At 44.3% G+C, this 18076-nt stretch overlaps 1 protein-coding gene across 3 annotated transcripts in view; it reads right to left on the bottom strand.

Moving 5' to 3' along the window:
• Positions 1-18076, bottom strand: part of NDUFS1 (NADH:ubiquinone oxidoreductase core subunit S1) — a 490208-nt gene that overhangs the window by 379249 nt on the left and 92883 nt on the right. For all 3 annotated transcript variants that reach the window (XM_069225983.1, XM_069225982.1, XM_069225981.1), the window contains 3 exons: positions 3213-3320; positions 1686-1762; positions 1045-1126 (listed from right to left, as the gene is read on the bottom strand). In XM_069225983.1, coding sequence (XP_069082084.1) covers positions 1045-1126; positions 1686-1762; positions 3213-3320 — 267 coding nt within the window. The remainder of the gene's footprint in view (positions 1-1044; positions 1127-1685; positions 1763-3212; positions 3321-18076) is intronic.

Below are 18076 nucleotides of genomic sequence, written 5' to 3'. Positions count from 1 at the left end.
GTTAAAAAAAAAACATGCTTCCTCGCATTCTCTAATTATTTCAGATCAGGCAAATTGATTTTATTAATAAGCAAGGCATACAGCTGTATTAGATCAAAGAGAATGGACACTATACAGCCATGACCACCTAGATGGCCCATTGCCTTCGATGCATAAAACAAGCACTTTGTTTTTTAAATATTTGTTCATGTGCCTTTGCCCCTTGTATTCACCGGAGCACTCATTTTAAATATTTATTCCTGCACTTATATTATTTGCGGCTAATTATCATGTTGGTGTTTCTTTATTCTTTTGTGAAACTTTGACAAGTAATTTGTCACTCTTTTCTACTAAAATTGTGTTATCCCTATGCAAACACCCTGAGCTTTCATCAGAAACCATTGCTATAATACAATTTTAGCATTCTGGTACAAGGTGATTTGGTGGGCAGCCATTGTTGCTTTTACTAAATACAACTGAGGGGATAGCAAAACAGGTATGAGACTCACTGGACACCAATTCCTGCTATTGTGAGGTCTGGAAATGAAAGAACTCATGTGCCTCCATACTTAAGAGCACTAAGAATAGTAGAGAATGACAGAAAGCACTGGTGTGAGTTCAAACTGGCAAGTGGGATAGCCCGGAGAAGATCATGGAGAACTGCACTCCAGATAAGACTTTTTGGGCTGATGTCAGCAGAGGAGTCAGGGGAAAGTGGAATTTTGCAATTAAAAGTGGTTAATAAGTGTATGCCTTGCCAGCTAATGGTTGTAGGCAAATGTGCGTGTGTGTTCTTATTCATATGAAAACAAAAATACATTTGAACCATACAATGTGGCCAAGTAGCCTTCACATGCGCATAGATAATACAGTTTAAGAACAGAAGGGAAAAATCAATATAGCTTTCTCCCATTCAAAAGTACGCAATCCATATCTGGCCCAAGTTGCTTCAGCAGCTAGGAGTTCAGACTTCTTTGCACCAAATTCTGTAACTAAACTGATGGTTTCAAAATTAAGAAAAATATAGTGAACAAGAGTATCACAAAACATGTCTTAAACATTTACCTGCAAATCACATTCTCCTCCTTGATCACATATGGGGCAATCCAGAGGGTGGTTTGCCAGAAGGAATTCCATCACACCTTCTCTGTGGGGAAAAATATGTGTGTCTGTTACAGAAAACAGTAAGTAAAACCAGTAGCTGGGGAATTCCTTTTTACATTACTAAACTAAGTTTTATACACTGTCATTGGAAACTATTTAAAAACAAGCACTGGCATTGCTAATTAATCTGGATTTCAATCATAGAGAGGTACAGTGGGTACGAAGTCAGGAGAAATAAAGGATGAGAACAGGGAAGTGATAGATGGCACAGAGGTCCAAGGGTTAAAAGCATCAAAGAGGCAATGGGCGCCACAATGACAAGAAGGGGCAGCAGAGTGGAAACCAGGGCACAAGAAATATGTGGGTAGGGAATTAGAGCACAGACAAGGGCCAGGAAAAAACATGACAGGCACTAGCAAGAAGACACAGGAGAGGAATAACAAGTGGAGGAATGATTGCCAAAAGGAGAGAAGGCATGAACATGGAGTCAAAAATAAGTTCAGCGAATATCATAATAGCACAAAAGCAATGTCATTATAGATTATCTTCCAGGCGGTTAGTGGAGACTTAACTGGGCACCTGAATAAGTCTAGAAAAGGTACCTTGCTTTCCTTGACTTTTCAGAATTTGTCAGAATGTTCCATCCCTTCATAACTGGCATGGCACAGGCCGCAACTGGCTGCAGTGATACGAAAAACACCGTCAGCAAACAACCCACCATGATTAGAACAAATAAAAACTAATAAGACAACAATAACATGCACGAGACAAGAAATGCACAATGATCTTTGCATAAACAACAAGAAGCTAAGCAGCATCTGGGGTGTCTAGCGTACATATAACATGAGACCATTTTATAAAAGGCCCTCCTAGGAAGCCCAGCCCCACTGTCCCGACCACTATTTTTTCTGTGGCATAAGTGACTCCACAAACGAAGGCAAAACATACATAAAAGTTATGCGAAGCCAAAAGAGCACTATTGCCTGCAAAGAGATTGCTCTGAGAAGAGATGTTTGTATACTGGCTTAACTGCTCCTTCCCATTACAGGGACCTTCGTTCTAATCCAGGCTTCAGCCCTTAACCTCATGTTTGATGCTTCTGGGCAAACAAGTTATCGCACTCTGCCTTAAATTGTAAATGAGAAATACATAAACATGAGTGATGTACACATATTACTATGAACTACTGTTTAGTACTGTCCCGAATAAATCTTTCCCATCTCCTGACTATCAAATGTAATATGGTTAGAACCAGGCCCTAGCAGAATACTGCTCAAACGTTGGCACCTCAGGTCTAAGAAGCCTCACACTCCTCCTTGCATGAAATCTCCATCTCTCACCAGGGCAAGCTATTTAGGACATTTGTTAGCCCAGAGAGATTGGTTCCTGCAACAGCCAACTAGCAGATTTTGCTTCCAAAGTGTATTAGCTGGATATGCCATGTTTCATCCAGTCAGGATTTCTGTAATGAGGTACAGCGTAAACACCACTGTCGTAAAAAAAGAATCTATCTAGAATGCTCTTACTAGAAAACGGTCAACTGTGAAATTCCAGTCCCCTTGTCTGTGTATGCCACGCCCTTGTTAACAGCAAGGAAACAAGGCCACTTTAAAATTGTGTTTCACTGGGTCTGTATCCAGGATGGTCTCAAAATCTAACAGAAATAATTTTCTAATATTATCCCGATAATCCTACTCTCACCTTTCTCACCATTGCTTGAAATTCTATTCATCAGCAGCAATGTTCATACCATGCGAAGAGCTCAATTCTTTCCCAGAATTTTTTGAAACTTAAAAAAAATAAAATAAAATAAAAAAAACACTTCGAATGCTGCATCATGCTGAAAACGTGGCTTTTCTATTTATAATGAAATCAGCTGACTTCCTGATTGACCGTCTATCCTAGGCATTACATGCAAATATTTTTTAGGAGGCATATTGATACTTAGGCTACGAGACATAATTTATTATGTTTTTAGAACTATCACTGCAAGTGCAGCACCAGTGCCTAATCTTCAAATTACAGCCTGGTAGAAGCTGTTAAAGGAATGCCATTATTTAAAATAAATGATCAAAGGGTTATTTTGCCCATGTCGGGCAACTACACTTTATCTGCTATGCCTAAGTTACCTTGGGAGCTTTCTCAATTTCCACTAGGCACATCCGACAATTTCCAGCCACCGACAACCGTTCATGGTAACAGAAACGAGGGATCTGCATGCCAACTTTTTCACAGGCCTAAAATAAGAAAAGTAAGAAGGAATAAAAACTCATTTGCAAGTACTTTTCTTCATGTTACTAAACTCTGGAGATACATCACATACTAGACCAACAGCAAATGTTTATTTGTGAAACAATTATCACTTCACATCTGTTGTTCTTAATTAGTGCTTCGGAGGCATGCACCCATTATACTTAGCAGCCTTACTGATTCAGGTCACCACTTGTAAGAGAATAATAGTTCAATCAGGTGGGTAACAATCATTGCAAAAACCTGTAACACAGAATCAGCTTTCCTGCCTAAGCCATCAGCCTGCAGCAGAAGGACAACTCTACTATCCAACCAACCAGGCGATTTATCTACTGTCTAAACCAGTGCCTCCTAAACTTTTTAGAACCACAACCTACTTTAAGAACAACAAACGTTTAGGGTCCACCCACTTTTAGTGGGCACTGTCGGAAGCTGTCTCTTTAAATAGTATACCAAAAAGAGGTATGTGGTGTAAAAAGTCATGCTATCTCCATAGACGTGGACAGGGCTTTCTTTAAAAATCTGAAGTATCCAGGGTGTACGAATGGGCCTGGTTACCCATGAATTGGCAATGTACAAGGATAACATGATAACAACGATGGACCTGCCGGTATCCATCCTTGCCCTGGCACAGTATTAGGATGCCAAACTGCAAATACTAAACATTATGATTCCAACAAATCAAGCAAAACAAATACATGAAAAGTATCAATTAATTAGACTTAACACATAGATTACTTACCTAGATGTTAAGTAAGTTCACACTGTAAAGCAAAGATGCCAAATTAATTGCAACTCCCTGCTGCACTCCATTCAACAAGGCTTACAGTCCTGGCACAGAGGGCCCAACTTGGAGCTGGAGAATCTCAACAGTTAAAAAAAAAACATGCTTCCTCGCATTCTCTAATTATTTCAGATCAGGCAAATTGATTTTATTAATAAGCAAGGCATACAGCTGTATTAGATCAAAGAGAATGGACACTATACAGCCATGACCACCTAGATGGCCCATTGCCTTCGATGCATAAAACAAGCACAAATGTGCTCTATTTGTGGTAATAGGGTCGAGCACCTTAGGCTAAACAAAGGGGAGTGTTAGACATTTGCTGTATGCACACAATCAATAAATGATACACACTCGATCAATAAGGAGATCCAAAAATTTTAGAAAAATAGCACATATTTTTATATACATTTTAATACCGAGACCTTCGTGATTGGGTAAGTGCTTTTTAAGTTAGCAGTTCTGGTGTATACAGCAAACACAGTTGCATTAATTTTAATGTATTAATTTTATCCTATATAAAAATAAGCATATACTGCATACGGGTATTTGGCAACTATTTATAGGACAGTTTTCCTGTAGTTAAGGTAAGTAGGGGCAAGGTCCAAGGCAGCACCAAAAGGTCACTTCGGGAGGCACCTAGGCGTCTGGGTACAGAGGTGCTCTTTAGCGTTTTTGCCCTAATGTGATCCTATGGGAAAGCAACAGATACAACACACTGGCACTTAACACTGACTTACAGGACCAGTCTTCTGAAGTTAAGGTGGGTATGGAGCAGGGTCTGAGGTAGCAACAACTGTTCTCTTTGGGAGGCACCGGGACGCCCAGGTGCAGAGGTGTTTAACGTCAGATGATCCATCCACTTCAATGGAAAACAGTCCTGGGGAAAAGAGGGTGCAAGTGGGGACTGGGTGACAAGTTCGGCTGAACCCAAAGGAAGGCTCAAGGTCTTGGGGGTCACTGGCATGCAGGTACACCATCGCTTCACAGCAACTCTGTCGGGGGAGGGGGGAGGGGCTCATAGGGAGTGGGTTATTGTCCAGCTGGGGTGCTTTGCAGGAGAGATTCCAGTTCTTGGTAGCCAGCAAGCCTGCAGAAATAGGCTGCAGGAGGGGATTTTGGGACCGGTACTGCCAAACCCAAAGGGGGGCTCAGCTGTTGAGGGTCTCAGGACCCAGTTGGCACTGTTGATCCACTTCAACTCCTCCTGGGGGGCTTAGGTGCAGTGGTGCTTTCCGGTGTAGGGTTTTTGGCCATCTGAGACTCTGGGGTTGATATTTGGTACTTGCAAACGTGAAGGGAAGCAGCTCCTCTGCTCTAAGGGAGATTGCTGCTGATCCGTGAAGTGCTGCCAGTCATCCCAGGCTTTTTGAGGGCAAACCAGCTACAGGATGAGACAACTTTTTCCCAATAGTCTAGTTCAGCAGGCAGGCTGGCTTGTTTGGCACCAAGTCAGATGCTGTTCCTCAGATCTTGCTTTTTGCAGCCCTTCGGTGTCCTTCAGAGGTTGGTAGAATCTAGTTACTGGAATGAAGGGTGCCTCCAAAATACTCAATTTAGGGGAGTGTTAGGCAGTAGTCAATGGGTTACCTACCCTTAGGGTGACTACACCTCCTACATGACCACTTCCTGAGGGGAGTGGGCATAACACTGACCCAGTGAGCCTATTTCCACCAAAACCAAGATGGTGGAATTTGAACTTTCATGTTCACTCCAGGTAGCCCACCTTAGGGGTGTGACTAGCCTGGGTGATTAACACACCTCCTGTCTACCTAAGTTGCTGTCTGTCATGGTGCAAATAGGCTTAAGGGCATGGGGTGGCTTCTCCCAAGACTGGGGAAAGCCGGGGTTGCACATAAAAGGCAGCAGGGTCTTTGAAGTGCCTGTCCTTGGTATGCTGATTACTAGCCACCCAGTCTGGAAGAGGTGTAAACACCTCCTGCAGATCAGGCATTGTTTCTGGCCTTCAAGAGCAGAGTTCTCACCTCCTGGGGGGCAGAAATGTGCCTGTATTAAAAAAGTTGGCTTGGACCAGTCAGCCAGTACACTAGAGACTGCTCTAGGTGCCCTCTGGGTGCATGCATTAATAAATATTTCACTGGAATCAGTGTGGGTTTATTAATACAAGGTATTTGATACAAAACACAATAGGTTTCAGTGAAGCCATTACTTAGCTGGAGAACTCATGATTACCAGTGTTCTGCACATGTACATAAAATGGCTTTTCTGTTCACTTACAATGTCCTAGAATTGACAAAACACAGGCATCTCTGCTCATGCAGATATGCCCATGCATGTACTATAATGCACCCTGCCTTAGCTCTGAAAGGCGTGCTGTCGGGGTGACTTACGTATATTGCATCCAGTGTCAATGGGCATGGCACACAGCCTGTGTGCCATGTTGTGTTTGCACTTTTGTCTGCACCATTTCATGCAGCCTGCAATTGCAGTTTGCATGAGTATGGTGAGAGGTCTGTAAGGGTAGCACGATATGTGCTGCAGCCCTTAGGCACCCTCTTTAGTACCCATGCCTTATGTACCGGGGTACCCCTTACTTGGGACTTACAGGGATGCTAAAGTTATTGCCAATTATGGAACAATTGCAGAGTTATCTTGTTTTTAGGGAAAGAACACTGTCACTGGGGACCGTGTTAGCAGGATACAGTGCACTTCAAAGTTGCATCAAAAAGTGGAGGGTGACTACTGCAACAAAACCCAGTTTCCTACAGACACGAGGAGGGCTGATTTTTTTAATCCAATTTTTTAATTTTTGCTAATTATGTGATGTGTTGCTTCTCTTTTATGATCCATTTTGATGAGATCGAATAAAGATCTAAATGAATGAATTAATCAATCTAAAGAATCATGTGGTAGTGCATTGACATTTTACACACAGCACATTTTGCATTGAAATAGTTACAAACTTTGCATGGATACAGTTTTACTCTTAAAAATATATAGCACTCAAATGATAATGCGTGGAAAGCGGTTCTAAGTAAATATTTATCATTTGGGCATCACCAAGTATATTGCTTTATTTGTTTTGATCCCATTAAAATATGTTTCCAGTGCACTTCAGAATTACAAATGTGCTGCATTTTTGCTTTCCTAAATGCTGATGCATACAGTTCATTTAGAATTATTTACATTATATTGGGTGTTGCAAACAAAACAGTCTACAGCCTTCTTTTTCACACTCCCTGTACTCCACCAAGATTGTCACACAATTCACTCCTCCCAATTTGCAGTCAGAGAAAGAAAATTAAACACAAATCCCATTTTAAAAGAATAAGCAGCATTTTATCAGAAGACATAGCCTGATATTTGACATCCATCTCTGGAGCACCAGAAAATGTGACAAAGAGAAATATAGAAATTAAGGGCATTGTTATTTATTGCTCGGACGTTCCTGGCCCACCCAAGAAACAGCATAAGAACCATAGTTCGAGAAATGCTGGTGTAAAGGAATAGGCGGCAACAGAGGAAATCTGCTGCACAATCCAAGTGATTAGTTAACATATGACAACTAACCTCAAACCCAACAGCTTCTAACAGTCAAACATATCCAAACAGAACAAATAAGATTTAACCTATCAAGAAGAAACACAAAGCAGATCTCTGTGGGGCTGGTCCACCTACGTGCACAAACATTTAGAGGATTAGAAGCATTATTTTGCTGCAAACACCAATACTAGACACATCAGGTTTTTCTGCAAGTGGAGATGACAACCTATTTCAGACGAATATATATGCTGATCAGACTACTAACCAGAAAGTGAAAAAAATGACTTGTTGACCTGAATCTTTAATTAGATTCATAGCTCTGCAGTCGCGCCACTAACCTGCAACACCAAACCATAAGCCCGCAAGTCATTCATCTGAATGTGGTAAAATAAATTAGTGAAGCTGATCATGCCTATAAAGAGGGAAGTATGGGTCTAAAATCTAAGCAACATGGATCTGGTATCCCAAAACAGCTATGCTGTTCAATTCATTCCTGTAAGAAACTGGCCCTTTATGTAGTATGTAAACACCGTGTAAGGGGTCCAAGGGGTCCCCAGTGGGTGGACAGGGCTTGCTCTACAATCCCAATGTGCTCTGTTTAGGGGTAGTGTGGTTGAGCAGCCTTAGGCTTAACACAGAGGAGTGAAAGACACCTGCAAATACACACAATAGTCAATAAATGAGACACACAACTCAAAAAAGGAATCCACACCAATTTATAACAAATAGTAAGTATCTCTCTATACATTTAGGCATCAGGGAAAAAATGCTCAGTTAAGTACATTTTTAAATATGAATTCTTTTCACTTCAAAAAGTGGACTTCTGAATTCTGCAATGTTATCCTATGGGAGGAAAAACAAGCTCTGCAAACAGGTAGAGTAATGCCACTTAGAAGACCAATCTCCTGGGGTTAAGGTGAGTAATGGGAAAGGTCCAAGGCAGCACCCACAGTACACCCTCAGCGACAGGTGGGGCTGCCGGGTGCAGAGTGCAAAACAGCATTGGGTGCCCTAAGCATTTCTATGGCGATCAGTCGCTGCAGAAAGAGGCTGCTGGCTCTGGCTAGGAGGCCAGTCCCGCTGAACCAACAGTGGGTCTTCTTTGGTCCTCTTCTCCACAGCTCAGGCTCAGGGGAGAAAGGTGAAGAGGTGTCCTTAGGTGTTGGGTTTTTCGGAAGGGGCTGCATGTGTTGTCGGGGAGTCCAGGAGGGGTGAAACCACGACTGACAAACTCTGGAAGGCTGGGGATCCTTGTTGGCACCGAAGGTCCACTACAATTCAGGTCAGAGATGGCGGGTGCAGTGGTGACTTCAGGTGTCAGGTTTTGGTGGTTCCAGAGGCTTCAGAGTCCCCTCTATTGGAGTTTGTCGGAGAACAGGTCTGCTCTTCACGGGAGGTCTTGAGTCCTTTTCAAAGGCAAGCAGTCCTCCGAGGTTTCTGGAGTCACAGCTGCAGGACATGTTGCCTTTGGTGCAGACTTCGATGAAGGATGCAGACAGGCCGATGATACCAGGTCAGCTGCTTCTTTCCTCCCCTTCTGCTGCTGTTGTGCTCTTCGGTGTCCTTGGTCTTCTTAGGTAGCAGGATCTGGTTCCCTTGTGCCAAAAGCTCCCCTAAATACTGAATTCAAGGGCATTAGGGATGTTTAGGGTAGTAGCCAATGGGCTACTGACCCTTGGGGGTCACTAAGACCCCTACAAGACTACATACTGTGGGAAGTGGGCATTACCCTGTCCCAGATTTCCTGTGTATGCCATCTCAAAGATGGCTTACTAAGGTGGTTCAGATGATCTTGCCAGGAAGCGCTACCTTGCAATAGCTCACCTTAGCGGTGGTACTAGCCTGTAGGTGGCACGCCAAAGGAATAGCTAATTTTCCCCAAATGGCTCTGAACAGGGGGTGGCTTCCTCTACTGTGAGGAGCCAGTTTTGCATTTCAAAAGTGGCAGCTGTTTGAGGCTTGCTGCCTTAGGAACGCTAATCATCAGGTCATCCTGTTGGAGGGGGTGTTACACCCTCTTCCTGGACAGGCTTTTGTTCTGAATCTCCTGAGAGCAGAAGGCTCTCGCCCTAGGTGGCCAGAACTGTCATTCGGTGGCAGGCAGGTAGAAACTGGTCAGTGAGTACACCAGAGGCTGGTAGGGTTTCAGGGTGCACCTCTATGGTGCTCTATGGCTGCACGTACTGGTAAATCAAACACTGGCCTCAGTGTGAGTTCACTAATCCGAGATGTTTGATATCAAATGCTGGAAAATGGGTTATTGGTAAGGGCAGGTAAGTGCCTACACTTAGCAGTAGGCCATTAACCTCCACTTAGGTCCAGTTAGGTCTCAGTAAATTAAACCTAGCTCAACCCTTGGTAGCTTGGCAACGAGCGACAAGGCTTAACTTAGGAGACATATGTGTAAAGCATTTAAAAAAAAAAAAAAAAAATCACAAAACAGTAAATAAGTCAAACACAAAACTCATAAAAATCCAATACCAATTTACAAAAATAGATTATATTTTCATCTTTAAAATGACACTAAAATGATTAAAATCAGATAAGGGGAACAGGAGATATGAATTTTTTAAAGAATAAATGCTTTTTAGCGCTTAGAAAAGAATAGCACCAATCTAGTCATCTGGTCCCACCTCTATCGGGGCAAAGTCAAATTTTGAGGTAGACTGTGATGGAGGCCTGCTCGGCTACAGCTCGCGGGAGGCCTTGGTGACAAGTTAACCTTCGGACTTAGTTGTTTTCTTGAAGATTTTCTTCAGCGGGAAAAAGTCGCCAGTCCAATCTGACCTCCTGGAACTCTTCCTGGGATACACGTCGCAGTAGCCCTCGGTGGAGATTTTTACCTTAGGACTTAGTTGTTTTTTCGAGATGAAAATCCTTCGACTGGGGCAAACCTGAATATTGATATGACGTCCCTGGAGCCCTCTTCAGATACACTGCCTGGGAGGTCCTGGTCAACTTTCTACATTCGGACTTAGTCACTAATCGGGAGACTTTCTTCACCGGGACAAACTTGCAAGTCAGGCCGGGTCGCGGTTGAGGTAAACTGGCTAGAGTTGCTGCGACGGGTCGCTCCCTTTATAGAGCTTTTTTCTCCAAACTTCTGGATCTTCTTCCAGATGTTCCTGTAAGGTTCCTTTTAGGTCCACAGCTTACCCCAAGGTTCCAAAAGCTCAGAGATGCTCCTTGAGGGTGCGGACTAAACTCCCGGAATGGACCTGGTGCAAACTCCTTTTTGGCCACTGGTCAGCTTCTTCAGAAGCTGCTGCAGGGGACTCTGGTTAGTAATTTTTCACCTGTAGCAAACAGGGAGTCCCTCCTTGAACCGGGCAAAGTTCTTCTTGTGGTAAAGTCCAAGTGTGCAGCTGGTGCAGTCCTCCAGAGTGCAGAATCCAGGTGCAGGTCAGGGGTCCAGCAGGGCAGTCCTTCTTCTGTATTTCTTCCTGGTAAGGATCTGATCTGATCTGTGGGTGCAGGTCTGGCAGTTTTATCCTTTCTCTTGGGTGAAAAATACGGGGGTCCTGGTTCTCCAATCAGGTTCCGGGTCCTTCCCCCTGTGATGACCACTTCCTGGGAAGTGTGGCAAAAATCAATTCCAGAGAGTAAAGCTCCTCAAAAATCCATCATGGCTGAAAGTGATTTTTGGAGGTTACATCTGGCTGAGCCCACCCACTATTGTGGCTAAAAATCTTAAACAAACCCTTCTCCTGCCCTCTCCTAATCTAGTCAGGGGGGGCACCTAACTGTCTTGGTTTGCAGGATATGAGGGAGGTGCTGGGTTGCTCCACATGTCCTTCCCTGCCTTTGAAGACTTTGAAGACCAGTTTGGCAGCCCTCCCCCCTTCCTGCCTTTCCATCTGCTGAGGAAAGATCTCCTTTCCCAGGCACATCTCGTTGTGTTGAGCCAGGCCACTTCACAATACATGAAGGCAGCCTGGCCAATCAGAGCAAAGCAGCAAAAACACTCCAGGGCTGAGGTTCGCAACTTTTCAGGTAAAGTTCAAAACTCTTTACCTGAACAAACCTGAATCTTGATCGGACGTCCCTGGAGCCCTCTTTGGATATGCTGTCTGGGAGGTCCCAGTCAACTTTCTACATTCGGACTTAGTCACTAATCCGGAGATTTTTTCCACAGGGACGAACCTGCAAGCCAGGCCGGGTCGCAGATGAGGCAAGCCGGCTAGAGTTGGTGCGACGGGTCGGTCCCTTTATGGAGTTTTTTTCCCAAAAGTTCCCCAAACTTCTGGAGCTTCCTACAGATGTTCCTGTAAGGTTCTTTTGCGGTCCACAGCTCACCCAAAGGTTCCAGAAGCACTTAGATGCTCCTTGAGGGTGCGGGCTACAACTCCCAGAATGGACCTGGCGCAAACTCCTCTTTGGCCACTGGACAGTGGTCAGCTGGCCAGTTTCTTCAGGAGTTGGTGCAGGGGACTCTGGTTAGCAATTTGTCACCTGTAGCAAACAGGGAGTCCCTCCTTGAACCAGTTGAAGCCAGGCAAAGTCCTTCTTGTGGTGAAGCCCAAGTGAGTAGCTGGTGCAGTCCTCCAGAGTGCAGTGTCCAGGTGCAGGTCAGGGGTCCAGCAGGGCAGTCCTTCTTCTGTAGTTCTTCCTGGTAGGGATCCGTGGGTGCAGGTCTGCCAGTTTTATCCTTGCTCCTGGGTGAAAAATCCTGGTTCTTCAATAAGGTGCAGGGTCCTTCCCCCTGTGATGACTGAGAAGTGTGGCAAAAATCAGTTCCAGAGAGTAACGCTCCTCAAAAATCCATCATGGCTGAAAGTGATTTTTGGAGGTTACATCTGGCTGAGCCCACCCACTGGTGTAGCTAAAAATCGTAAACACACCCTTCTCCTGCCCTCTCCTAATCTAATCAGGGGGGCACCTAACTGTCTGGGTTTGCAGGATGTGAGGGAGGTGCTGGGTTGCTCCAAATGTCCTTCCCTGCCTTTGAAGACCAGTTTAGCAGCTCTCACCCCTTCCTGCCTTTCCATCTGCTGAGGGAAGATCTCCTCCCCCAGACACATCTCTTCGTGTTGAGCCAGGCCACTTCACACCTCATCAATACAGCCTTGCCAGGCTGCCAGGGGCTGGCCAATCAGAGCAAAGCAGCAAAAACACTGCAGGGCTGAAGTTGGTAACTTTTCAGGTAAAGTTTAAAACTCTTTACCTGAACAAGTTATATTAAATCCAACAACTGGAAGTTATGGGATTTATCATAACAATTAATTTGATACCAAACGTGAGGTATCTTTTACTTAAGGGGACTTTTAAAATTAAAATAAAAAGTCTCCCCATTCTAGCCTATGGAGGCCATTCACTACAATGAGGGAAAACCAATTTGGCTGTTTTCCCTAGGGGCACATAGGGCACACCTTAGAGGTGACTTATATTTAACAATAAGGTAGTTTAAGACTTTGGAACTACTTTTAATTCCAAGTCGAATTTGCATGTAACTTTAATTTAAAAGCAGCCACGACAGTAGGTCTGCCTTTAAAATAACACTGGGCACCTCAGCAGTGCACCTATGGGGGCAACACCTATGCTGGGGTCCCCAAACCTACATGCCCTACCATATACTAGGGACTTGTAGGTAGGCTGACTTAGCCAATTATAGTTAGCCTAATTTGCATACTCGTTTTGCACCAGCAAAAAGTGAAAAATTGAGACAAAAAGTCAAGGGGCCTCTGCAATCAGCTGTGTTTTCCCACCTCAAACACCCCTATCTTCAGTGAAGCCATCATATAGCTCGGTAATTCGTATTGATCAATGTCCAGCACATGCATTTAAAATGGCTTACCTGGTCACTTACTATGTCTGAGAATTGGCATATATAGCAGGAACATATCTGCTCGTGCAGATATGCCTTCATAAGAAATATAATGCCTCAGGGCTGTAAGGTCTGCTAGAGGTGTGACTTACATATATTGCAGGCAGTGTTATGGGACATGGCACACAAGGTGTGTGTATGCCACGCTGTGTTTTCACTTTTGTCTGTACTAAGACACGCAGCCTGCAATCGCAGCCTGCCATGTGCTTGGGGAAGGGTCCCTTAGAGTGGCAATATTTGTGCTGCAGCCCTTTGGGACCTTCTTTAGTACCCCATCACCTAGGTTCCAGGGGTACCAGTTACTAGAGACGTACAGAGGGTGTTAAAGGTTTTGCCAATTGGGGAAACAGCTAAACAGCTATGCAGTTTTCAGAAAGAGCTCTGACACTGGGGACCTGGTTAGCAGGAACCTAGTGCACTTTCAGTCAAAATCACATCATGTACCAGGCAAAAAGTGGAAGTAACTATGTCAAAAAAGGTACTTTCTTACATGACCACCCCCTCCCCCAAACGAAAGGAGATGAAACTAACCTTGCCCAAGAAAGTCTGATTTCCCCAAGTGGAAGAACCTGGAAAGGACATCTGCACTGGCATGGTCAGTCCCAGGTCAGTGTTCCACTGTAAAGTCCATTCCTTGTACAGAGATGGACCACCTTAACAGATTAGCGTTTTCACCTTTCATTTGCATTAGACATCTGAGAGGCCTGTGGTCAGTTTGAACAAGGAAGTGATAGCCAAACAAGTATGGCCTCAGGTTCTTCAAGCGTCAAACCATAGCAAAGGCTTCTCTCTCAATGGCACTCCATCGCTCCTCTCTGGGGAGTGTCCTCCTGCTAATGAAAGCATCAGGTTGGTCATGGCCATCATCAAGGATTTGGGATAAGACTGCTCCTATCCCATGTCCAGAGGTATCTGTCTGCACTATGAACTGTTCGGTGTCATTTGAAGTTTTTAGAACAGGTGCTGAGCACATTGCTTCCTTCAGAGTGTCAAAGGCCTTTTGACAGCTCATTGTCCAGTTCACTTTCTGTGCATCTTTTTAGAGGTCAGTTCTGTGAGAGGTGCCACAATGGTAACATATCCTTTCACAAACCTCCTGTAGTACCCAGTCAAGCCAAGGAATGCCCCGATTTGGGTCAAGGTGGTTGGAGTTACCCAGTCCAGAGTTGTTTGGATCTTGGGTTTTAGTGGTTGAACTTGGTCTCCACCTGCGAGGTGCCCCAAGTATAGAACCTGCCCCAGGCCCTATCTCTTGCCTGGATAGTGAGGCCTGCACTTTTCAGAGCCTCAAGGACCTTGCCAAGGTGAAACAGGTGGCACTGCCAGGTAGAGCTAAAGACATAAATATCATCAATATATGCTGCACTAAAGTCTTCTAACCAAGTTAGGACTTTATTCACTAACCTTTAGCAGGTGGCAGGGTAATTATGTAGTCCAAAAATGCATAATAGTAAACTGATGATGCCCATCAGCAATGGAAAATGCTGATTTTTCTTTTGTTCCAGGGGTCAGACCTATCTACCAGTACCCTGATATGAGATCTGAAGTACAGATATATTTGGCAGCCACTAACCTGTCAGTTAGTTCATCAGCCCTAGGAAACGGGTGTGCATCTGTTTTGGTCACAGCATTGAGGCCCCTATAGTCCACACAAGACCACCTTTCTCTGTTTCCACCCTGCGAATGAGGCTTGGGGACTAAGACAATAGGGCTGATTCAGGGGCTCTCAGAGTGTTTAATGACTCCCTATTCCAGCATCTTGCTTACTTCAGCTTTGCTGCTCTCTTTGACGTTATCAGATTGTCTGTAAATTTTATTTTTGACAGGTAAGCTGTCCCCAGTGTCCACATCATGTGTACACCAGGTAGTCTAACCAGGGGCCAAAGAGAAGAGCTCAACATACTGATGCAAGGCCTGCTTCCAGTTAGTCTACTGTTGGTCAGTGAGGGTGTCTGAAAACACCACTCCAACTGAGCCATCTTTGGGGTTGCTGGAGAGGAGATCAAGGAGAGGTTCACTCTCAGCTTACTGTCGGTCATCTCCGCTCTGTCATGAAAGGGTTTAAGGCAACTGACACGGACAACCCTTTTGGAGTTCCTGCAAGAGCCCAAATCTACCAGGTAGGTGGCTTCCCCTTTTCTTTCAAGGACAGGTTCCATTTGTTCGGGAGGGTCCCAGGAGGTAGACTTCCTAAGGTGCCAAGCCTCAAAGGACTGCTGTTGGTTCAGCCCTACTGGCCTCCTGGCCTGAGCCTGCAGCCTCTTTCTGCAGTGACCAATCTACATAAGAACGCATTGGGTACCCAATGTTGTTTTGAACTCTGCACCAGGCTGCCCCCGTGTTACTGAGGGTGTACTGTGGGTGCTGCCTTGGACCTTACCCACTACTCACCTTAACCCCAGGAGATTGGTTGTGTAAGTCACTGCACGCTACCTGTTTGCAGAACTTGTTTTTCCTCCTAAATGAAAACATGGCAGAACTCAGAAATTGCACTGTGTTCACTTTTTAAAGTGAAAAGAATTCCTTTTTTAGAACGTACTTACCTGAATGATTATTCTCTGATGCCTAAAGCTATAAAAGATCATTGATTTTTTTTAAAAAATGTATTAGGCTGAATCTCCTTTTTAAGTCGTGTGTCTCATTTATTGACTATTGTATATATTTGTAGAAGTCTTTCACTCGTGTCAAGTCTAAGGCTGCTCAGCCACACTACCCCTAAATAGAGCACTTTGGGATTGCATTGCAAGCCCTGTCCACTCACCGAGGAACCCCTGGACCCTTTACACAGTATTCACATGGCACTTAAAAGGCCAGCTTCCTACACTGGTGGTGCAGCGGTTGTGATACAAAACTTCACATCTACTCTACCACTTGGTTGATAAGTGATTCCACAGAGGAATCCAAAAATTGTCTCTAGGTAATAATTTTTCAAATTGTAGATTTTTTTCTAAATTGTTTTAATTTAGCTGTAGGACCTTGGGAAAGTCCCCTCACAAAACTTTTTAGAATTTAAAATAGTAAAGTAAATTAGGTCCTTTAGAAAATTACTTAGCATTTTTTTGCGTCCTTTAAAAAGTTTCCAACTGCTTTAAGACCATGTCTCAGCAAGGCCTTCCCAGGAACTCAACCTGGCACCCTATGAGCACCTTAAGTTACCCCAACTTAAGGAACACTGTAAAGCATGAAAAAACTTGCCATAGGGCCTAAACCCACAAAAGCCTATCTGCAGCAGCTGCTGGCAGAGAATGATAGGACCTTGGCAAGTAGAAATCCCACCACCGGGGAAGAGGAGGGAAATGCAGAGAGGGAGGAAGTCAAAGATGACTCCAGCTCTACCCCCTAAGACAATACCTCCACTGAGAACACTTCTAGTAATGTCTCGGAAGATTTAGATACTGGAGATGAAGATCTTCAGAAGCTAGCCAAGAGGATAGTCTTAGAGGCCAAACTCTTAGCTATAGAAGAGCGAAGAGCTCAGATGAGCTTAGGACCCATCTTTGATGGCAGCAAACTCATAATTAGGGAGGACACTTATAATCTTAAAATCCCCAAAGGGATTGTCCCAAAATACTCAGAAAATTGTGATATTACCAAATGGTTCACAGCATTTCAGAGAGCCCGTAGAGCCAGGAAGATCATCCAGGAGTATTGGGGCTCCCTTCTTTGGGAACTGTTCTCTGGAAAATGCATGGACAGACTCCTCACATTGAAAGAGGCAGATGCTGGGTCCTATGACCTCATGAAGGATACCGATTGATGGCTTTGGACTCCCCACTGAGGAGTAAAGGATCAGGTTTAGGGAGATAAAAAAAAAAAACACCCAGAGTCAGACCTGGGTAGATTTTGTGGACTTTTCAGTGAAAGCACTAGGTGGCTGGCTAAAATGTATCAATGTGCATCATTATGAAGGGCTTTTTAATTCAATTATGAAAGAGCATCTGTTAAGTAATTCTGTTCAAATAAGTTATATCAGTACATGGAAGACCTAGGTCTACTTTCTCCTCAAGAATTGGGGAAGAAGGCAGACCACTGGGTCAAAACAAGGGTGACCAAAACTACCAATTTGGAGGGGATGGGGAGGGTGACCATATGAAAGATGCCATAAAGCCCTCCCAAGGGGAAGATGGTGACTGTGCAAAGTATAAAAATAAAAGGAAGGCTGGCACCCTGAACTCCAAAGATGGGCAGCAACTAGCACCACACGTAAGGCTGAAAGTAAGCACAGCAAACTGAAAGTGCTTGTGGGCACACAGGATGAGGATATGAAAATAAGCGCAGGGCAGGTCCAACGCAACCATTCAATGTTGAGAATCCAGGGCAGAGAGAACCTGGACTAGAGTGAGCATTCTGAATTTGTCCTTGCACTAGAAGGCATTTACAGGTCGAAGATTTAGCACAGGACAGAGGCTTCTGTACAAGAAGATAGCAGGAAGAGTAGATGCCAGCACCCACTATACGGCTCCTGTGGCCAAAACAGTCTATACTTCCTGCATAAATTGGCCACTTTCTCCTCCAAGAAATGGTCTGATGCAGGTTACAGGTGTGGTGAGTCAAAAAGTACTGGCAGAGCGTAGCCCTGTTGAACAATCTGCAGCAACCATATGTGAGATATGTGTTGCCACCACTGCAGG

This window comes from Pleurodeles waltl, chromosome 3_1 (genome assembly GCF_031143425.1).
Source record: "Pleurodeles waltl isolate 20211129_DDA chromosome 3_1, aPleWal1.hap1.20221129, whole genome shotgun sequence".
NCBI lineage: Eukaryota > Metazoa > Chordata > Amphibia > Caudata > Salamandridae > Pleurodeles > Pleurodeles waltl.
Note: the sequence above shows the minus strand (reverse complement) of the source record. Positions and strands in the feature narration are given on the sequence as shown.